The 23,875-nt window shown below is 40.5% G+C and overlaps 1 protein-coding gene across 3 annotated transcripts in view; it reads right to left on the bottom strand.

The window, feature by feature from the left end:
- The window catches only part of zfhx3b (zinc finger homeobox 3b), a 344,746-nt gene that overhangs the window by 5,717 nt on the left and 315,154 nt on the right, over window positions 1–23,875 (bottom strand). For all 3 annotated transcript variants that reach the window (XM_042396488.1, XM_042397285.1, XM_042398099.1), the window contains 5 exons: window positions 21,921–22,028; window positions 12,166–12,302; window positions 11,410–11,610; window positions 7,483–7,606; window positions 1,115–6,637 (listed from right to left, as the gene is read on the bottom strand). In XM_042396488.1, the coding sequence (XP_042252422.1) occupies window positions 1,115–6,637; window positions 7,483–7,606; window positions 11,410–11,610; window positions 12,166–12,302; window positions 21,921–22,028 (6,093 nt within the window). The remainder of the gene's footprint in view (window positions 1–1,114; window positions 6,638–7,482; window positions 7,607–11,409; window positions 11,611–12,165; window positions 12,303–21,920; window positions 22,029–23,875) is intronic.

Genomic DNA, 23,875 nt, shown 5'->3' with positions numbered 1-23,875 from the left:
CTGTTTGAACATTGTATCCTCATATGAGACACAGAGAGCTGTTAGTGTTAACAAGGAGTGTTGTTAGGAAACAACCATGCATTTTGCAAGGTGTATAGGGTGGACCTTAGTGTTGGTCATGGTGGAAAAAATTATGTTAACCAAAATGCTAGTTCTGTTAAACATAAGCACACTCAAGAAGCCACAAAGAACACATCAACCATATGTTTGATTATAGCAGGGCAGGCAGTAAAGGCACCTGGTGATTTGATCTCTGCAGCCGAGAGAGGAAACTTTTTAGATAATGTAAAAATTATGGTCAGGTGGGGTCCCAGATAATCTCCCTTATTTTCAAAGTCCAACGTTGACAGGTTACACATTCTACAGTATGACTGCCGATGTAAATTAGTACACATGACAGAACGATTAATAGGAGGAGAAATTATTTTAAAAAGAGTAGAAATATTGTATTCTAGTGCTGTACTGTTATTACTAGATTTCACAGTTAAAGGGTTAGTTCCTATTTTTTTAAGTGGGGTTGTATGAGGTACTTATTCATAGACAGTGTATTACCCATGGTAGATAGCATTTGGCACGCCCCCAGTTTAGAGAAGCAGGCAGCTGATTTGCAGCGTAATACAGTATGCGACATGCATAGGAATACGAAAATTCTATGGTTGAGAAAATGTAGTGCCAGAGGAAAGGTGCTGTCTGACGGCAAGGAAAAGCGGTGAAAATATTCTAAATATAGTGTACACTTAAACTAATATTGATTTTTTTTTATTTTTTTTTTTAGGTGGGCCTTTTTTAGGTGGCTAAAATATGTTTTGCTGCTGCCCCATTGCACAGCAGTACATTTCTTAGCTTCCTTGTCGATTCTCCTATCTGCTTCTCCAAATTGGGAGTGTGCCAACAACCATCTACTGAAGGTAATACACTGATTATGGATAACTACCTCATACAACCCTACTTCAAAAAGTATGAACTAACCCTTTAATTACAATATATAATTACAGTATGTTTACTGTAATAAAGGCTGATAATTGTGTAGATTAGTTACAATTTAGTTGAAAAGCCCATCTGAAACTCGAGTTTTAGCTGTATATCAGTGAATGAATACCAAATGATGACATACCTGAATTAGATGAGTTAAAGCTGGAAAGAGAGGGGCTGCCAACCCCTGGCAAAAGGACAGGTGGGATGCCTTGCAGATTTGGATAGGCTGACTGGAGATTCAGCGCCTGCATTGCAGGATTATCAAACATCCCCTGCTGCTGCATGGCCTGCTGCTGTGCCAGTCCTAAAACTTCATTGGCCTTCTTAATGCGGTCCATCTCTTGCTGGGCCATAAGTTGGCGGACAGTGGCTGGGTCAAAGTATTCTTTTTCCTTATCGATCTGGCTGCCAATGGTTTCCTTCACCTTAGAGATGTGTTGCTGGGAGAAAATGTGATCACGAACAGAGAGGCGAGCACTGTACTTGACACCACACAAAGTGCATTCGGTCTTCGGCCCCTCGTAGGACGTCTGATTTATTCCAAAGTGCTTGGCCATGTTGAGCTTTGCCTTTTTCTCCTTGGCACGGGCATTTTGAAACCACACCTGAACCACTCTCTTTGGAAGTCCAATGTCGTTGCCAAGTACCTCACACTCCAGCATAGTGGGAGTCCTGTAGTCGTTAAAACAGGATTTCAACACTTTCAGCTGGAGGTTAGTCATCTGGGTTCGGAAGCGCTTTTGGCCAGGACGATCTCCGCTGTCAATGCTCCTGCTACCTGAAGCTCCAGGACTTGGTGAGCAGGGGTCAGCCAGACTGGATGTCTCACTGTGGTCAATTATATTTTCATTTTCATAGTCCTTCGCATAATAGCTTGTTGCAGGGCTTACCAGCCCTGAGGACATCTGGTCATCATTTTCAAGGATGGGGACAGTGCCCCCAGACTTAGACAGGTAATCACCACTACTTTGGCTGTGCTTCGCATCAGCACTGTCATTATCCACATTGGCCTCATCACCTGTGGTTGTGTCTGTGATGGCTGTATTCACAGAAGAGCAGTCGTCATTATCAAGTTTGCTTGGATCAAAGCTGAGGTTCACAGAGGACATAGCTGCACTCTCAAAATCTTCCATTCCCTCAACTTTAATGGATGAAGGGCTCAGTAGAGCCCTGGGAGACAAATCCATGCCTCTATTCACTGGTGACATGGAAGAGCTTTGTCCATCACTGTTTGTAGGGGCCAGTTGGGAGTAGCTTGATGTATCTAGAACATCCATTTTTATTTGCATCCCCTCCGGTTCAGGTAACATACCAGTGAGAGTTAAATTATAGCCAGCACGTTTGGCTTCATGCCAGTGACGAGAGCGAATGTGTGCCTCAAGGGCAGTTTTTGCTTTAAAAAGAGCTCTACAAAATGGGCATCTACGATGAGCTTGAGCTGGCCCTACTGCTCTAAACTGGCCTTTTCTCTCTCTAGCTCTTGTGTTTTGGAACCAGACTTGCACTACTCTCTTTTTTAATCCTACCTCATGAGCAATGTGGTCAAGCATTTTACGTGTAGGATTTGAATCTAATAAATACTTCTGATAAAGGATCTCTAATTGCTCAGGTGTGATGGTGGTTCTAAGCCTCTTGTCTCTCTGTGGCTCCTCTCCGCTATTTGTGCTGTCGTTCTCTCCTGGGCTAGTGCCAGCTTTCTCCTCCAACTTCCTCTTCAGGGAGTTCATGGTGGAGGTGGGAGTGGACGGAGAGGTGGCAGAACTGCTGGGAATCTGTGGCATTGCCCCAGAGAGTAACTGACTTGCCAGGAGAGGATTGCTGGGATCAAATAGCATGAAAGGCATGTCAATTGGACGGTCAAGAAATTGAGGGTGGATGAATTGATTTTGCACAGAGAGGAAGTGTAATTGCTGGTGTTCCTGCCAGTGCTCAAAAGAGGGGAAGCCAATCTTGCACTGCTCACACTGGTATGGGATCATCTGCTGTGCCTGTTGTGTAGCAGAGGTCAGGTGTGCATTGAGGCTCATGTGGGAGCTTTGAGATGGGGCCTGGCTTGTCTGAGAGGCTGAGGGACCACACTGCTGTTGTTGCTGAGAGAAGGAAGGAGATGAATGTTTGATGGGCTTGGAGATTGTTTGAATCTTCTCTTCTCTCTGAGGTTTATGGTGTTGTGCCTCAGATTGGGGTTGATGCACAATTTCCTGCTTAATAGAGGTTTGGTTTTCTCGTGGATCAGCAGAAATTTCTGGTAGCTGCTTGGGCTTCTCATCATAGAGGTTTGAGGTGGTTGCTGGTGATGCCTCCTCTTTTTCATTGGCTGGGAGGTGTGAGAATGCTGAAGTGGAGGGTGGAAGTGGGCAAAGACTTGAAGAGGAGGGCATTGGGGTGTGACAGGAAGACCCAGAGGGAGTATAACATTCATTTGAAAGATCCAGTGAATCCTCATTTTGGCTGTCATACTGTCCATCCTCGTCTTCATCTTTGTAACACAGCTTCTTTTGATGTTTTATTAGATCAAATATACGCTGGAAAACCAGACTGCATTTTTTGCACTGGTAGTTCAGATTTGAGGTACGGATATAGCGGTCATTTGACAATTCTCGCCTTTCACCTTCTTTTCCTCCTTCACCCTGGTTTTCATAATTCTTCCTTGCCTTCTGACGAGCATTTTGGAACCACACAACAATAACACGAGTGGGGAGGCTCAGAAGGTTGGAGAGCTGTTCAAATTCATCATCTTTAGGATAAGCATTGGCATCAAAGAAGTCTTGTAGCACTCTTAGCTGGTAGTCAGTAAACCTAGTTCTGGATGATCTCTTGCTTCCATAAAAATCTTGTTTCTGAGGTTCAGGGGAAGGAGGTTTAGAGTCAATTTTGGTGTCTTCTAGGGTTGTTGTTGGTGGGTTATTGAAATTGTATGGTGAGTCTTTGTTGCGCTGTCGCTCTTTGAAAAGAGTGTTCCTGAACCAGTGCTTTATGACTTTTTGCTGCAGCCCTGACTTGTCTGCCATCTCTTTAATCTGTTCCTCATTTGGTGAATTGTTGATATCAAAGTACTGTCGCAGGACCCTCAGCTGGTCATCAGTGATGCGTGTCCGTGGCCTCTTATTCTGCTGCTGTAGCATGGCTGGTGTGAGCTGTTGTTGATAGAGCTGAGCCAGGTCTGAGGCCAGGCTTGGCTCAACAGACGGCAACTGGGGAGGCAGCTGAGTGGGCAAGGACTGGAGAGACATGGGCTGCATCATGAGTGGCGAAAAGAGGGGCAAATCCATTGGCATGGGAATTTGTGCCATTGGAACTGGTGGCTGTGGAGTAGATACAGTTGGAGGTGTGAGTGAGGCAGCAGAGACAGGAATATTTGGTGTGGGAGCTCTTTGGGGTGGAGGAGGAGGAGGTGGGGGCGGAGGAGGAGGCGGTGGAGGAGCCACAGCAGCCTCTGGTGTAGGGGGCCTCAGTGGATAGAGTTTATCATAATGCTCTCTGTATTCCTTGGCAAATCTCTCAAGGGATCGAAATGGAAAAAAGGCCTGGTGGATATGCTCCTGGTGACTCTTTAGAATCAGTATGTTTGAAAACAGCTTGCCACAGGCTTCACATTCCAGTTTCTCTAATCCCTCAATGGGGTCCACCACTCTTGTTATCCCACCTGGACCACTTGATCCTGTAGGTCCAGCTGTCTTTTTCTGTGCTTTCTGTTTATTTTCATTGTACTGAATCACTAACTCAAACCCAAAATTTTCCAGCAGGGCTTTGGTTGCATTTCCACGAGCATCTGAAGCAATCCTTGGTGGAGGTAAGCCAGTATCGTGGTTTATATTTATTGAAATATGCTGGATGTCCTTCTTTTCTTTTGGCTTGATGTCTGTAGAATCTTTGTTAACATATTCCTCATTTTTTTCAGTTGTGTCCTTCTCTCTTTGTATTTCTCTGTCTTTCTCATTCTGAGAGGATTGATGCTTCTTTTTTTCAACCTGCTGGAGGAGAGATGCACTCTGCTGCAACAATGCCATCTGCCCCTGAGCCTGTGAGTGAGACTGCTGCTGTTGCTGCTGCTGTTGTTGCTGCTGTTGTTGTTGATGTTGCTGTTGAAGGTGGTGATGCATCAGTTGCTGCTGCAAGCAGCTCTGCTGGGCCTGCTGGGCTGAGTTTTTTAGATCTTCCAGCAGTGAGGAGGTGGATCCTGCTAGACCAAGTGCTGAGTTACTGATGCTGATCTCTGGGTTCAACTGAAATTCTGCTCCAGGGATGTAGAAAGGAAATAGCAACTGCTGCTGTTGCAGGGGGAGAAGTGCATCTGTTGTCATTGGGAAGTGCTGCAGAAGTGCTGGGTTGAATAGCTGTGATTGTAAAAGAGCAGCTTGCTGTTGGAGCTCTTGCTGAAGTTGGGCTTGGGCTTGGGCTTGAGCCTGTGCCAATTGCTGTTGTTGTTGAAGCTGCTGTTGTTGCCCTCTAGCAGACAGCATGTCTGTAAATTTAGACTTTTTTACTTCATGGTTCTCAGATGGTGAGGAATGGCAGCTCACTGAAGAATTCCCCAGGCTTTCGATGCTATGGGTCTGGCTCATGTGGTTTCCTCCAAGAATATTCTGAGCTGTTTGAGACCCAGAAGAACTGTGGTTGGTAGAGCTAGTAGTTGAGTTGCTGGCTGGGCTTGGACTCGATGTTGAAGTGCTGATGCTGGACCCTCCACCACTTGTACCAGTAGCACTTGCAGAGCTAGTGATCCCTCCTGCGGCTTCAAGTTTGGCTGCCCTAGCTTTGGTCTGATGTAGAACAGAGCGCATGTGAATCTCCAAAGTAGAACTCTGGCTATATGCCACGTTACAAGTGCTGCACTTGAATGGCTTGTTGTCAGGGCTGCTGGTAGGCTCAGGCTGACCAGTAGTTGACTCCTGAAGAGCCCTCTTAACCTTGTGCAGGTGGGAGACAGAGTTATAGTGAACCAGAAGAATGTTCTTCTGTGTAAAAGACTCTTTGCATACAGTGCACTTGAAAGGACGAGATGGATCCAAGAACTTCTCCATAGTAAAGTTGGGGCCCTTTCTAAATGGCAAAGCACGTTTAGGTTCAGATCCAGAATCTTCCTGCAGTGAGCCAGAGTCACTACCTGTTGGGCTTTGTTTTTCCTCTGGGTCACTCTCATCTCCCTCTTTGTCATCTTCTCCCAGACTTCCATGCTCCTCACTGAGGGATGGATCACCCATGACCATAATGTCACCATTCATCAATAAGCCACCGTACAGCTGCTGGATATCAGCTTCACTCAGCTCCAGGTGGCTGGTTTCCAAATGTTTCTTCAAGGCCTGTAGTGTTCTGAAGCTTCGCTGGCAGAGGCAGCACATGGTGGCTGCTCTGATCACATGGTACTGTGAATGGAGCTGTAGTTTCTCCACAGTCTTGAAGGCCAAGCTGCATTGGTTACAACGGTACTTGTAGACATGGCGATCTGAAACAGGCAACTGGGGCCTTTTGTTGTGAACTTCATTGAAGTGCATCTGGAGGGAGTTGGAGGACTTGAACACTTGGTTGCAGCCCTTCTTCCAGCACAGGAATCCTGTGGAATCATCCCTCTCCGTTTGTTGATCTTCAAGAGGTGACTTGCGAGCTTCAGCCATTTCTGTAGGGAGTGACACCCCCTTCTCTGGGTCAGCATCTGATACATCTGTGAAAAAATAAACCAAAAGAAGAGAGCAATTCATCAGGTGCCTGCATTTGCAAAGTTTAATATTTTCCACAGTAATATCTATGAGGACATTAAAGCACTCATTGTGTTAACATGAAAAAGCAATGACTAACTATAAGGCCTGTGAATACCAACCATTATTCATATTGTCTTGTTGTGAACGAATGCTTTAGCATTGAGAAGTACATTGGGCCTCATGCAAGAAGCATTCGTACAGACAGATTTGTTCTTAAAATGCACATATGAGTGGTTTAAGAACATTTGTGGCATTCATCAGTTTTCTGCAGTGCAGTGTTTTTACTCTTTGGGAACTTTTTGTGAATGAAACTTGCCCACAAACAAAGCAGAATATGGAGCCTTATATGGCAATTTTAGGGGCTTAGATTATGCTCACATCTCACGAACGCGCACCTCCTCATGAACAGGTGGCATTCATCAGAACAAATATAAGACAAAAATAAGAAAACATTCAATCATGAGGCCCACTGTCTATGAAAAATGTAATGAAACCATTACCAACACAATGCTTTTGTAAAACTAAAATGACCAACAATACCTGAATAATGATTCTTTACTTAAAGTATAAGTAAAAACTAAGTGACTTCACATTGCACCAGTGTGTGCTTGCATAGTTATAAAGTAATACATTCAACCATGATGACCCAATGATAATATGCTCATGACAGAACACATAAGTGAAATTACTGTAATTTATTTATTTATATACTTTCTAACTTCCAAGAACATTTTAGAAGAATTTTATATATGAAAAAAGAGACCTACTCTAAGTAACTCCCAAATTTCTAACACAGTCAGATACTGACCAACTTGCTTCTTTGTATCTTCAGAGTTCGAGTTGGCTGTGGCATGAGGGGTGTTCTGGGACTCTCTGTCTGGACCAGGTACAGGTATGAACATGCTTGCTGGCAGTACATCAGTTGCTGTCACCTGGAAAAACAAAACACAAAGTAATTCTAGTATTAATCATCTCTTTGTATTTTACCAGCAAGGGGTAAGACAGATCAATACTGACTATTACATTTTTACATTGCACTGAGGATAACTGACACCAAACACAAAAAAATTAAGAGATACCAATGAGTCAATACTGAGATCCTCATACACTTGAATGTTACTATTTTCATATTAATCACTGAGTAACTGTCTGTCTACACATGAATACACACAGTCACAACCATTCTTTTTACTTTGTTTGTCATTTACAAAATGTAAAGTCTCACAAGCCTGTACTTTGTCACGTGCCTTTTTAAAAATGTTCTTGAAGAAACAACTACTGTATTAGGTAAAAGTAGAAAAACTGCATCCAGCCATCTTACAATTAAAAGCTTGCTTCTGAATTCACAGTAGAACAGTTGTGTCAGTTTAATAAAAAATGATTCCATTTAAGAAGACTTGAAAATTAGACTGTTTATTCCTTTATAAAAAAAACAATAGAATCAAAAGAAAAACAATTTCATTGTTGATAAAAAGGTGGGCATTTTAAATTAGAAAAAAATGTTTTTTCCACCTACTTTTCTAATTGGAACATTTCAAAGACGAGTAAGTATTGATTGAAAAAGTACAGAGAGAAACCCAGGTTCTGCCCGCTCTCAAAAGGTTGAAGTCAATCATGTGTGAAAGACAGCAACCTCTGTTTATTCCTGCTGCTTTCACCCAACTGTCTTCCTATTTCTCCCTCTGATACCCTCATTTCACCCCCAAAACCTGATAATTCATCAAAATCATTCATTAACAGATACCTATTTAACAATAATCATCAGCTGAAACTGGAAGAGGTTGGAAGATGAGGTCCTGTCTTTTTCACCTTCCTTCAATTAACTTCACAAACAGAGTAATCAGCTTCGCCCTACATGCTGCATTTCAATTCACACTACCCACATCCCTCCTCTTTTCCCTTCTGTTTCGCTGCTGAACCTCAATTTTAAGACGCTTGAACCTCAATTTTAAGACGCTTGTCACACTTCAGTCTTAACCTAAAGACTTATTGTGGTTATCCTGGTAGTTCTCTTAAGTAATATCAAATAAAGGTGTCTCAAATGAGAGAAACAAAAGGGAAAAACAATCTTAAAGAATGCATCCTGGTGGGCCTGCAGTCTCAGTCACTTCCACTTTTAGTGTGATGTCCCTGGTTCAATTCTGGATGGGGACCTTTGTCACATGTCTTTATTCTGTTTCTCCCCATGCATTCTTCCCATTACTCCTGTCACTCAACACTCTAAATTCTCTAATTAAGGGGAAAAATGCCATAAAAAATAGTCTTAAAAAGCAGAGAGGCACAGCTGAGGATATTTTAGCATGTCATATAGCATACAGGCTAAATCCAAATGGAGCAGAATCATTCGTAAGCAAGAGAGGTTTCAAGGTTTATCATAACAGTTAACTCTTCCCATCACTAAGACCAACACTATGATTAGTGTGGCCACAAATTCATCAAAACACATCCAGCATTTTTCTTCTGTGTTTTTGTTACATCTCTCCTACTCTTTAAAATTAAAAGTAGAGAATTAATGCAACCAACATGAAAAGTCATAAAACACAAAAAATTGATGATTTACATTACAAAGTGGACTGTTTCTAGACAACTGCTTCATTAGCCGATTAGAGGAAAGAGCAGAGTATCCCAAGGTCACTTTTAATTTGGACCGCCTAATTGGCAAACATAGTTCAAAATGGCTATCATCCAGCCAGACCCAGAATTAATGAAGCACAATTATTTTCATTACCCCTATCTTACACAGACAGAAAATGAAAATGAAACATAGGGGGAGAGAGGGAGGACTTGAGGATATATACAGTATGTTAATATATATATATATATATATATATATATACAGTACTATACATATGTACTGTGTTTGAGACAAAGAGGCAAGAGAGACATGGGGTGGGAACGAAAGGAGGGAGGAGGGAGTGCAAAGACGATAGGTGGATGAAGGGTGGGAGAGTGAACGCATCATTATGCATGCTTGGCAAGAAATAAAAGTCACCTATTTCAGAATTAATTATGCTCCTCTCCTTAGACATGTGGAAAGGAAAAGGACCTTTCCATCTGCATTCACCAGTTATAAAAAGGTGCTGGCTTTAATGTGTGTTATATTACTGCTGTTCTGTCACGGTCCTCTTGTAGTGGTTCAGTACATTACTACCTCTATAAAAGAAATAAATATTGCCGTCTACCATACTAATGTGCTTGCCATTTACTTTCTAGATGGGGGATGAAGATGGCCAGGCAGCAGACAGAGCAATGTTTTACTCGGTGATTGTCCAGCAAGCTATTTAACTTCACAGGGTGGAACAGAACAAAGATTTGCTCAGTGATTTACAAGAAAACAGGGCAAATAAAATTTTATTTCCTCTTGATGAACATTAAAGGAAGCAAGGAGAGTATCCTATCTCAGTAGAAAAGGGTCCACCAGTGCACTGCAGCTGATATAAATCTAACTTCAGGACTTGAGAGTCAAAGACCACATGACTATACTACAAACACTACAAATTGTATATCTTATTTTTTGTAGTGCAGCTGAGTATTGATATAATATTTTAAAATACAGTGTGTTTTCAACACAGTCTATACATGTAATATTTATATGTGACTTGATTTTGGCTAAATCAGTAGTCAGTAGTGAATAATAACATTTCTATTGCCTCCACTTGAATTTCTTAAAGAGGGGAAACTGTTTCTTGTTTGTTGTTTTGGAAATTAAATTTTCATTCATCTCTGTCATAATTATTTTAACATATTCATAATAAAAGGCTTTGTTTTGACTAGCACACAGGTGATCATAGACATTGTAAGAATGTCAACTGAATGTGAACTGGGAGCTAAGAGACCTCCTTATCTTGAAATCATTAAAAAAAATTTCAAAAACAGATTATGAGTTCCCCTCCCCCAAAAGACTGAGATGAGAGCTGAAAAAAGGCTCTGATGAAAGGCGCATTAAGACAATGAAAAAGAACAGAAAAAATATGCATCTTAACAAGGCCCAATCATTTCCAATGAGCCAATGGGGTTGCCTGCAGCCATTTCACAATTAACAGCATTCTTTGTGTTTGATAAAGGAATAAATGATGGCAATTTAGAGGAAGGAAGACAGGAATAACAATTGTTCGCACAGCAAGGCAGCCACTCCAGGGTGAGGGATTGAATAAGAGAGAGTGACTCATCTTCTTGGCATTGCTGAATCCTTACAGTGGTCCTTGACCTGACCCACTGCCTGCAATCTGGCTGGCTGTAATGTGTATAAGTAGCAATATGTTGGGCCTATAAAACTCAGCACAGCACGGACTGGTTGTGGTCTCCTTGCCTCTAACACAAAATATAAATGATTGTGGAGATAATGACGGACACAAAATGGGACAGAGTAGACAGACAAATTGGAATAAGAACTTACATTGGCGCTACGTATACAACAAAGCTTACCCAGGTGACAAGGCCATCCATTTGTTAATCTCTTGTGATTTTCTCTTCTGCATTCCCTGATATATATAAACTTAAGATAATGTATTACTGTAAGTACTTATGCATTATATTTGCTATGGCACTGGATGACCAGAATAAACAATATGTACTTGCCATGCCAAGCTAATACATGTCAATTTAACAAAACAAGAGACAACTTCACATTACCTAGGTAAGGAAAAAGATTCAAAAGCATTGTTGGCTGAAAAATGAAAAAAAAAAACAACTGAAAACTTTTCCAACGACAAAATACACACAGAACAAGACTTACTGTGGCGATAAGCTTATCAACGCAGTCAGGCGCTACACTGTGCAGGTGTGTGAGGTGGAACTGCAGATGGATCTTGTTGTTGAGCATGTCCTGGCATAATGGGCAGCGTAACATGGGCTGGACAGAATGCTGTGTCATCACGTGCATTCTGAGACGATTCAGGTCAGTGTTGGTGAACTTGCAGTAGGGGCACTGGTACATCTGGTTGAAAGTAGATACAGGAACAGAGAAACAGAGAAAGAATGGGAAAAAACAGATCCACAGAGGGTTAATAGGGTGAAATGGCTTTGTGAGAAAAGAGGAGCTGTAGATCAGGGAGAAGAGTGGGGCACCCTTCCCTCAAGCAGGCAGATTCCTCTGATCACAGACAAGTGTGTAATACTGAGCACCACTGAGTCTTGGCACCCACTTCAAAGTGCTCTCATCTGTCAAATACTATATTGATTTTCCACCTTATACACAATTAGCAGTGCAACTGCAGCAGAAAGGCTAAAATAATTCTGAGTAGATTTGAAAAAAACCCTGCATAGTATAAAAAGGGTCAGTGGGATAACTAACTAAAAATTATTAATAGTACATTTTTACATTTCTTCTTTTAATTGATGTGTAAGTTTTAGGCTTATAATGAGGTCTTGGTAATTGAGGATGAGTTAACCATCCGAATCCCTAATTCAAAGAGTTTGAGAAACAGAGTTTTATGAATATCTGAATGCATCAATGGTAACAAAATTCTGTGGTTTGTACAGTAACACTCACCTGCTCTGCAGCCCTCTTTTCAGATGTCCTGGGACGCTTTGAGGAGAGCGGGCTCTCAGAGGTCTCTGAGCGTGAAGAGGGCCTTTTGGAAGGGATCGGGGAATCTGACTGGTGCCGTTCCAAGTGGCCGGACACTTCTGAACATACACATATTCACGCAGACACACATGCACACAAACAGGGAGGGATAAAGGGAGAAGAGCAGGCATGTCAAGACAAGGTGAGGACTTGGCAGCCTGGGAACAGGTCAATCAATAACTGTGGATAAAGGGCTTTGGACTGTCTTTCTTAAATGTGATATAACTGCATTTAATGGGAATTGGGAAGAAAAGGTGTTGTAATACAACTCTTGTTTCCTCATATAAAAATACCACACACTTTTTACTCTTCTTCTCATGCTGCTGCAGAGGGACCCACAGCCAACATGCTCTGATAGGCTGTCCCTTTCAATGTTGGGTTGTCAGGGTAACATACAACACCATAAATAGCTAATACAAATATTAATTTACCACAGGGTGCAGCTTTAGGTTTCACACCACCACATATTTTCAGTCCACATGAGTTTCTAAACTTGAGACATGGTACACAAACATCTTGCGACCTCATCATACAGTATGGATGGTGAGAGATCCACAGTCTAAATCTCTGCTTTAAACATGACTTGTTTCTGTAATCACTTTTAGTCAGATAGTCTTTACCTGTTATATATTTAATGGGTATTTCAATGTTTTTAGTCAGTTAATGCACAGTATTTTCTTGTATTTTCTACAGTCTATAGCGCCAGAATGTTGTTTGTTTGAAAGTGGTCCTGATGTTGTGATACAAGTATATTACAAAGGAAATATATCACACCAAATTTAACACAAAGGTCTTCAACCAAGTCTTTTTACATTTTACTGTACAAGCTATATACAAGAAGGTAATTGTCTACACACAATACACACAGAATTGTCTACAAGGATTCCTGAGGATGATAGGGACCAGCTTAGGAAGAAGATAAAATTCAGATTTTGGATCTATAACCAATAGTCATTGGTTAGTTCCTTGTTAAAATTGTATTCATTAAACTCAGGGAATCAGGCCATTTTAAAAGGATCAAGAAAAGAATATTTTTGTCAAGCAGTGACTACAGTTTGACACTGCTTCAGAAATCCCTTTGCTCTTTGTTTCCACAAGCAAGTGAATGCCAGTGAAATTATCTGTTTCACTGGTATTTCTGTAACCAGTTAAGCCTTCTCCAACCTCTTTTTAAACCTCTGTGCAAAACTCAATGCTTCCTTGAATGTTGGTAGCATACAACTACAAGCTTTCATTTTACTCAAAGATTTTCAAGACATTAAAACATGCCATTGGGACTTGAAGTGTTTTGCTAGCTCACAACCCTGATCATATGGCTAACCTTTTTAATGCATACAAAGCCAATATTAACAAAATAGAAAGTCTTTTCCTTTCCATGACTGCGGAGCAAGGCCTCACACAAGTGCCCCTGCAAACCACTTTAAAACTACTCCACTTTATAAAGAAAGAGAGAAAGAGAAACTAGAGGTGGCACACAGAGAGGCATCACAGTTGAGCACTCAGTTAAGCTCGGGCTCGAGCGGAGCTAAATCCACATGGAGCCTGCATGGGGGAGCTGCAACGCTTTGTCACCTGTGTAAAGAATTCACTGTGAAACTTAAGGAGGTATCTTGCTAACCCCTAACAAGCCCATAAAGAGTTAAATTTTGCCTGATTTGTACAGTCCTGGAAGGGCAAATTGAGAACAGAGGGCATTGGTAGGGGAGGGGTGGTTTGGCGGGGGGTCAGGTTAAGCGGGGCTGACCACGCTCCTGCTCCAGACATTAAAATGTCAGCTCCAATCAGGACGAGGGCAGTTGAGCTGATTACCCAGTGGGGGACCTGGCTTTGGACAGAGCAGCCTGCGAGATCTCCCAGAGACACCGGGATCAGTCAGGGAGGCCCTATTAGGGTCCAGTCACAGTCAATCCTATTAAACACATCCGCCAATAAACAAAGGGAATGTTAAACAAAAGGAACCTCCCATTCCCTGACATTAACCTCTCAGTCATGGCACTGTCCTCGCCAATTCCTCCTCCTCCTCAACTCTACTTCAGTCCACTCCTACTTCCCCTTAACTCATCTCTCAGGGTAAACAAGGGCAGTCTTGTGTGGACACTTTCACATTTTAACAATTTGGTTGATCTTTTGATTTCTATTCTAAATAGGAAAATCATGACAATATATATGTATTCTTAAGTTTGGGGATTCTAATTCAGTTTGATAATTATAATACCTATTCCTTTAAAACTCATTGCTCTTTCAGTTTTTCCATTGCATTGCACATCATAGTTGCATCTCTGCACCTTGGCCTTTCCTCACTCCATCAGCTGCTTAATAACACTACAGTATACAAAGCAAACTATAGTCCTCAAAGATAGAAGGTAAGACAAAAAATAGGTCTCTTAGTCTTGGGACAAGAAGAAGAAGAGCAGAAGAACCAAACAGAGCTCCACATCCAACACTGTGAAAAATTAATATCAGGCTGTTAAAATAGTATAACAGCTAATATAACTTACATATATGAAAATGACATTAACGACTTTTGTAACTGAGGGAGGGATACGGTGTAAAAAATAAATTTTAAGACTATTTTAATGTGTGCATAAGAGCAGGTAACACAGGGAATGTGCCATAGCTGTAAAATGCATACATACAGTACAGGAAGTAAGCATGAATTAAGTAGACACAAGTATCCTCTCAGCCTCATGATTAAGAGGATAAACATAATTGATTACAAGTATATGCCACTTCCACAATTACTCAATTAGCACCAGAGAGGTGAAACAAGTGGCTGTTTATGCTAAGGGACTGGAGAGCTGCAGAGAAGGGCCCAAACAGGCAGTCTATCTCAGGGTGTATTTATGTGTGTGATAGAGAGAGAGATGGAGAGAGAAAGTGAAAGAGAGGGGGACAGATGAAGGACTTACTCAGATGCAGTCTCTTGTCACGGCCAATTAAGACTCCATAAATCTGATCAATCACTTTCTCTTAAGAATCCTACACCCCAACACCATCACCAGCACCATGACTAACATCCAACTACTGTATCCTGTTTGATGGGGTGATGGAAAAAAATGACCGAAACATTGTAAAACTGGGAATGAAATAGAGATAAAAACAGTTGGACACTGGTATCTGAGCATAGGTGTGCACATGTGAGACAAGCGAATCTATGATATGAACAAGTGATCAGAACCAATGACCACAACATTGGGTCCTGATGGAGAAGGATATAGGACTTTTCCAAGAGCACACATGCTTTCAAGAAAGAACAGAAAAGGGCAGTCATGGGTGAGATATACTTCAAATGTGAAAAATAGAGGTGCACTTTGGTTTTAACTGTCTAAGGTTACTTCAGTACATTTACAGTATAGTATAAACATACAGTATATTTCTGTATATAAACCTATGTGGTTGGTTAAATTAAAGTTACAATCTTGAAGATCTCCGTTTCGTTCACTTTGGCAGCAATTATAAGCAGTAATTGCAGGTGTGTTTTTGGACTTCACTTCCCAGAGATCCAAACAGTGTCGCCTGTGTGACGTCAGTAACCGTTTACTCACAACGCTAGCAGAGACCGAAAAAAACAGTATGCTGCTTCACACACAAGTGAGTTGAAGAGCAAGTCTGTTGCGTTAGCTCTCCCTACCCTCTCTGGTGGACCAACCACTGCTGGGTGATGAAAAACACGTCACTAACTGTGAGCTGCTTGTGATTTTTCCTGGGAATGTCGCCACCGACACTGCAAATGCAAGGGCTTTCATCAGTGGGCCATAGGCTCAATCATCATTGTGTTACCTTATTTGGCAATAGATAGTGACTTAACAGACATTTATTTAAATGGAAATCTTCAAGATTATTACTTTAACAATTTGTGACTCATTCAGAAGTCTGTTACCCTGACCTATTCTGCCTGGTCATTAGACACAGGGCCCCCATCCACACCAAACCTCTTCTGACAGATACACAGGGTGGGCTTTTGTTTGAAAGCATAAGGCAGAGCAGGAGTGAAGAAAAAAAACCTAAGAGTCAATTTGGTGATTATTAATTCATGCCCCTTTTCCGTAAACCAGAGGCTTTTGTGCTGTCGAGTCCCGTAAGTGAATTGGACTTTGGCACCTTGTCTCACCTCCCATAGCTGGACTGTATTATTCAAGCAGCAAAGGGGCTGTCAGCACACTGCACCGGTCTCTGGAGCAATCACAGCCTTGTTGTGCTTTCAAGGGGGGAAAAAAGATGCCTGCTGGACAGAGTGACTGACACAGCACAGACTGAATTAACCACAACAGGTCATCTGACATTGAAATCTCCAGTGCAATCACAGCTGCCATCAATCTGCTTTGTCCTTGGTTTGTCTCCATATTCTAAAAACGTACAGCTAACTAGTTACAGTAAACAATATCTAAGGAAGTGGAAGATGTTTAAAATATTGAAACGTTTTTGGAGGGGAATTCCCCGCAAACTGACTGACTGACATGGGGTCCTCATCATCTCCGGAACCTCTGCCCCCTCATTACCACAGTTCCTGTCTCAACCGTGGCAGCTTTAGGCCTCCGGTTGTAAAAAATGTAACATATCATCCAGTCTGTCCACGCCAACTAGGCTGCATAACTTCACTGTCACTTTGCACAGAACAGCCACATTCTGCCATTCACCTTAACTTTAAGCTAACTCAAGGACCATCAATGGTACACTTTTTTAAAAGTGTATCTTCTGATACCCCAACTCCCTTAACTCCCCTTTCGCCTTCACACTGCAGAGGGCTTTCGACGCCCCTCTCCTCCTTGCAGTGTTGAAAATCCTCACCTCTATTCCCTCAGGAAGTTGGCCATTAATATGGAGATGATACAACTCCCTTAGTGCTACAAGTCATTCTCTTTTAATGCTATGCTAACAATACCTGAATATTGTCTTTTCTTTTTCCCATTTCTATCCAGGTTTTTAATCTACATTCTGTGTCACTGCCCAGAGCAATAAAGGGCAGTGTTCCATTTCATCTTATATTTCATAGGTAATTATTCTACATTCATTTAAAAAATAAAACTATTATTGAAGCTATATATGAAATCATTTCCTATTATTTAGAACATCCAGTTCTTCTATTATTGATCAAAAGACTTAACTGTATATAGTATAAATAGGAGTGAAATAATGACAGCAAGTTTTATGCATGGTTGCAAGAAAGGCAAATTCAAGATGAAGAAATTGAGAGGAGATATTAATTAGCAGAAGCGTTTTTAATCTTCAGGCCACTGAACAACAAGATGATATGGCATTCACCTTTACAGGACACTAAAGAGACACAGCACTGGTGCTTGGCCATTAGACACCCGGTGGTAAAACTCATAAACACTAAGCTTTCAGGGAGTTGGCTCACAAACAAGGACAATTTATGGCCTATTATCTTCAAAGACAAAAGGAATTATAATGTGAGGGATGACAAGCACTCACAAGGACGTGATATGAATTTGCAAACATTTTTTGTTGCTCTGTCTCCTGATTTCTCACACTACTTATGGCTTAAAAGCAATAACAAATCACCACTGCACCGAATGTCTCCTAGTTTATATTAACAATAACATAAACTTGAATAATTTGATTGTAACTAACCATAAGCATACAACTCGAACTTCAACCACAGCTTATATTAAATCTACATATCTACTCTGTTATACAGAGAACAATCCATAACATTTTGTGCACCTGTTTTTGAATGAGCAACAGCAGAAGACTAATGGCAAAACACAGAGCACAATTTAAAAAAAAAGAGCACAAGCTGCAATGCTGCTATGCTGCATCTAGGGGATGCTAATCATCATGTTCATTATACAGACTAAATGCAACATCTACAGTACAGTACACAACACATCTGCTTCTCCCACACACAGCACACCTGGATGTGCACATGTGCATGCTGAAACACATAAACAGGTGTGTGTGTGCTGTCAAAAGCACTCACAAGTACACACATATTGTAGAAATGTGTTAGTACAGAATTGCTCTGTCTGCACTGAAACAGTTTTCACAGTGTCAACATGTAACTGTAATAGTAACAGTAAAAATATCCACAAATAGACACATCCACAAATTAGCCTGTTAAATACAGATGTGTTAAATGACAAATACTGTGTATAAGGTTAAATTCGCTTTAGTTAAATATTAAAAATGCATTAAAATCTATTTATTAGTATGTTCTTATGAAACTGTCTGATCTCTATACTATAGACACAGATGAACCAAGCGCAAAAATATTTTTTCTCCTCCCTTGCTCCAGCTCCCATAAATTGAATGTAAGGAACGAGGTATGAAAAGAATTATTTATTAAGCTCAATTTCTGAGGTCTACCAACCTTGCAGCCTCAGAGTGGAGAGACTACCATCTCCCTCCATGCAGTAGGCCCCCAACTTTCAATACAACCTTTCCCATACATTTATGTTAAATATGTCAAATCACATTGTGTCCAAGTCTTCAGGTGTATTAACAATTCCCCTCCTTCTTTCTGCTCCCCTTACCTTTCTATCTCCCCTACACTTGCCACCCTCTTTCCTTTCTCCTTGCTGCTTCCCCATACATTCAGCTGCTGCATATATATACCACCTGCTTTAATGAAGGTAAGGATCCCGATCCTACACAGAAGCTCTTCCCTTTTTCCAGTGCTGTCTCAGCTAGGTGGAGAAGGTGTGAGGAGAGAGGCTCATGGCTATCCATTTATACCTTTTTCATAGCAAGCATTAAAAATGACCCTTTGAATTACTAATCATGCAAGATGATTAAATTGCATCCCCTGCCTATACGAACATAATTACCCCAATACATTAAGGTTTTAGTATTTCACTTATAAATAGTGTTTTACTGTCAAATTTGTATTTCCACCTCTTAGTATTTATATATGTATGATAATATTGTATAATCAAAAAAGTTGCACCACATATTGCCTGAAGTGTTGGGAACATGTGACATTTACATATGTCTGAATGCCTGTACATGTGCATATATGTGTTATCTTTGAGATAAATAAAAAAACACCAGAATAATGAAGGCATCTTTCAAGAAATGACATGCAGAATACATATGCATTTTACAAAGGCTTCTGATGTACCTCTAAATGATTTTAATGAATACTGAGGAGCTGTGGAACAAGAAAGAGAAAATAAGATTGACAGTGGCTTTAAAAAGGAGGAAGCCTTTTCTCTGTGTTCGCTAATGCTGTCTGTCTGACAGTGACTGTCATTTGTAAAGGAACAATTGTGCTCTGTTCCAACAGCTACATGACAACGATGAGAAGAAATACTTCAGTAGTCCTAATGATGGACCTTAGAAACAGCTCAGCCTCAGACAGTGGGAGACTGAGCACCTTTCAGATAAATAACAGGTTGGCCAGGACGCTCATACACCATATTCTAACACACACACACACCATCTGTGTGCCTACTGTGCAAACATCTTCAGACAATCATCAGCCCAAACAAGTGCTCCTCTGTTTACCAAATGCATTGTGAGGTCTTCCTTGCTTTTTTCCCTACAAGATAGATTTTCTGCACTTGCTTTGAATGGGCATTGTATTCATCAATCACAAAAAAAGTTTAAAGTACAAACAGGGACCCTTCCATTAAACTACAGCTGTCTACCTTTCGCTGACAACACAGCCTTGAACCCCAACTTTCCCACCTACCTTTTCACTGACATCAAACAGAACCTCAGACCTGGTTCCCTAATGCACATGCTATTTTTAACTAAGCGTTTCTAATAAGCTGCTGGGAAGCTGTAAATTTTTCATATGCAAGCATATATTTCCTTTGTGAAAACACAGAAACACACTTATTTGGTGATTAGCGACTGACAGAGGGGAGGAAAGGAACTGAATATGCTTGTATCAAATTGCATGGCTTTCAAAAAGGAGGAATCCTAATGCGAGGAGTCGTCTTCCTGTGCACCACAGGTATGAGTGAATTATTAATCGGCCAGCTCATTTTAATGCTTTTTAAAGTGCTTTATTTTGATGTGCTAAAACATACTTTTAGCCATATTCAGTCAGGCATGCATATCATTATTTCTTCCATCAAAGAAGAGTGTCGCCCTTTCAAAGAGCACAAACAACTCAGCCTCATTTAAAATAGAAGTTCGAATATCAAAGACATTTTACAAAGGCTGGGCTTCAAACACTGTGATGAAGTTTTTTTTTTGCTGCACTTTATAAAAAACTTAGGTATGCAAAAGGTCTGAATTGTTTTCCAGCTTTTAACCTGACTAGTGTAAATCAAAACATCCTGCAGTAACACAAGAAGTTAGACAAGTGAGAAACATCTATCCAGGCATGTTACTGTTCAGTGTCATCATTATCAGAAATCTCTTCTATTGAATAAGAGATGTCTTAACTGCCAGCATTGTTTTTCTTACACAGACGTACAATGTAAGTTGTGCATAAAAAAGGGAAATGAAACTATATTTCATTTACGCTGACATTTTATGACTTTGAAAACAATCAGTGAGCAGCATTATATGTAATTAGATCCCAGTGATGCACATACTTTGCACACATGGGACAAAATCCAAAGTTTTAGGCTCCTGCTTCAAAGTTGTGTCCAATTGTTTCTGAGACCATGTGTCATTCATGTGGAACACATCAAGCAGGCCAGAACAGCTTGAAAGGTGACGACCATACAGTATTTGTGTTAAAAAGGAAGACGTTAACATCACCAACACAAAAGCTGTTCTTGATCAAGTATTTTTTCCAGCTACAGCACTACCAACAATAATACCACATCTGATATAAGAATTCAGTTCTCTCATCTCTTATTGTAACTGGTAGTTCTGTTAAAACAATGTAAGACAGACAGACTTCAATCATACCAAACATCAATCAAAGTTTAGGACTTGGTATTTAAAATGCTCAGTTTTTACCATGTAGTGCAGTGATTCTCATTATTGTTCCCACAACAGAAAATAAAAATCCACAGATGCATGTGATGTGAACTTAATGGTTGTCAATGTATCCATGCTGAACCACTCAAACTAGAGACATTCTCCCCTAATTTGAAAACTAATTTTAGATCATAACCTAGAGGGCTTTCTAAAATGTTCACAAAAGGTTTTTAGGAGATGCAGCCTGCTGCTGACCACAGATTCTTGAGGCCAAAAGCTCCTCCCCTTATCCTATGCCCAACCCCTTCATTGGAGTCACCACCTACAACTGTCAATACAGAGCACTGCAGATAAAACCATCCTGATCTGATAACATTAAACACAGGTAAGTGCTGTCTGTGCTCCTGTGTGTGTGTGTGTTTGCGTGTGTGTGTGTGTGCAGTAAAAGTTGAGGAGGGGGCAGTGCTATCACATGTGTGTACACACATGGCTCAGCTGGAATTACACATACAGGCCCCTCTCTTCACATCACCTATTGAGTAAAGACAAAACATGGGTCACATGTCACCTGAACATATAACCTAAATTGACAGTTTAGCCTAACTGTATCTGATGGGATTTAATGCCTGGAAAAGCAGCCTCTGAAAACTAGAATTGGATTTAGGGAGTTCTGCGAAAGAGTGAAAGTAAAAAAAAGTCTCTCAATATTTTGTTTAAATATGTTTAATTAAATTAGACAAAAGGCCTAATGTGCAGCACTATTCAGGTGCAGGTCCAGATGTTTCCTGTGAACAGTGCTCCCTAAATGTGTGTGGTGTAAATATTGGCCTTACCTGTCCCTTTGGTGAGCTCCTTCTCCCCCCCACTTTCTCTGTCTTTGGTTTGGTCCTCCTGGTCTGTGGTGGTCTCACTAGCAGCCTCCACATCCTCGCTCAGCTCTCCTGAAGGGGGAGGGAGGATGGGATATGTAAATCACCACGCCATCAGAATTGGTGGAAGCACTTAAAGGGACGGCAGCGTTTTTTTCTATAGGAGCTTGCAACAATTACATTTGCTGACACACAGTTGCAAGGCTAGCAGACAAAGAGGGCAGAATCTGCTTTCTGCTTTCTGTCCTGTGCTGTCCGATCACCAATTTGAAATGTATTTTGACAAGGATTATAAAATCAGAGTCAAATTATATAGGAGGGACAAATTATTATTATTATTATTATTATTATTATTATTATTATTATTATTAGTAGTAGTAGTAGTATTAGTATTAGTAGTAGTAGTATTAGTATTAGTAGTAGTAGTAGTAGTAGTATTATATTTATATTCAAATATGGGTCCAATTCATTATTATTTACCATGTACTGAAGAGCATGACAAAAAATATGGTTTCCTCTGTTTAATGTGTGCACATGTGGTCTGAAGTAGGCAGATGGAAAAATAATTCTGTGAGCAGTATCCTTCAAGAGAGAGACCTTATACTAGACAAGACCTCATTCTGTTTCTCACACACATACACACACACACACACACACACACTAACACACACACACACACTTATGTCCCCTGCTGCAATCTGCTAGGTTACTTACCAATACAAGCCTCATTTCACTTCTTCTATCCTACTATTGCAAAAAAAAAAAAAAAAAAATCATAAATATTTAAAACTTTCAGAGCCACAATTCATTTTATTTTTATGCCAAGTCAAAGGCAGAAATCCCCTGTAACCACCTTAAAAGCCTCAGCTCGATATATCAGGCCATTTAGCAGCATCGAAGTCCAAACAATGGATATCCGATAATGCCATTTGTAAGTAACACACAGAGGAAAAGATAGCAAAAACAGATAATAAAAAGGGCATCAATCTTGTTTATTTCCCTCCAGTGCCCCCTGAACATCCCCTTTGCCTGTTACTTTTGTTTAAAAGTAGTGGGACTTGCATGCAATAGCATTGATTTGACAACAGTAAACTAGGCCACAGTCAATAGGCCCGATCAGTTATTACACAAGTCAGCTAATTCTCATCAAAAGTACTTAAATGCTCTTTTGAAAATGCTTTCATGCTCAGGTCTCTACTCTGTGAGCTATTGATATATTGACAATGCTACAACAGCTACTGAAATATCCTGTTCAAGTATTCAGCCCTGCAGTCATCACACATCCAATCTTAGCTCACCACATGACTACCCACAGCCAAAACCACTTTTATGATGTTACATTATCCCCAACACTCACTGTTTATCCCATCAGTTATGAAACATTGCATACACTCCATACAAAGTTGACATTGTGTTCTCAAACTGCGGTATGTGTCATTATCATGGATATACTTTGAACACTCTTACATTTCTGAGACCACGTGACTATTCTCTCAATCCCTTACAATTCTTACTCACAAACAGAATATTCACAAACATCACGATTTTTCTGCTGAATAGGTAAATTTAGACACCTTATGCAAATAAGTCATGTTTATAAATGGAAAAAAAATACATTAAAGGAAATTACTGTTTTTTGATTTGACATTTCATTATCTGCTGTGTGAGAGAAAGAAAATTGACTGTCTGTTTTTCTCAGTAGCTTAAACGAAATAGGTTGAAGATTTCAGAATTTCTACAACATATACTTTTAAGACACATAATTTTGTTGATTGAGTGTACACTATAGCAACAAAATCATAACAAGTGTTTATTACCATGACAATCATTGTATTATTATAGACACAACTGCATGTTTATACATTTGGGGTTAAAAATCAAAGTAAATGGAAACACTGATGTATTACTAGCAAGACCTA

The sequence above is a fragment of the Thunnus maccoyii genome, chromosome 1 (assembly GCF_910596095.1).
Source record: "Thunnus maccoyii chromosome 1, fThuMac1.1, whole genome shotgun sequence".
In the NCBI taxonomy this organism is placed as follows: domain Eukaryota; kingdom Metazoa; phylum Chordata; class Actinopteri; order Scombriformes; family Scombridae; genus Thunnus; species Thunnus maccoyii.
The sequence above is the reverse complement of the archived record's forward strand: the minus strand, read 5'-3'. Positions and strand labels throughout refer to the sequence as shown.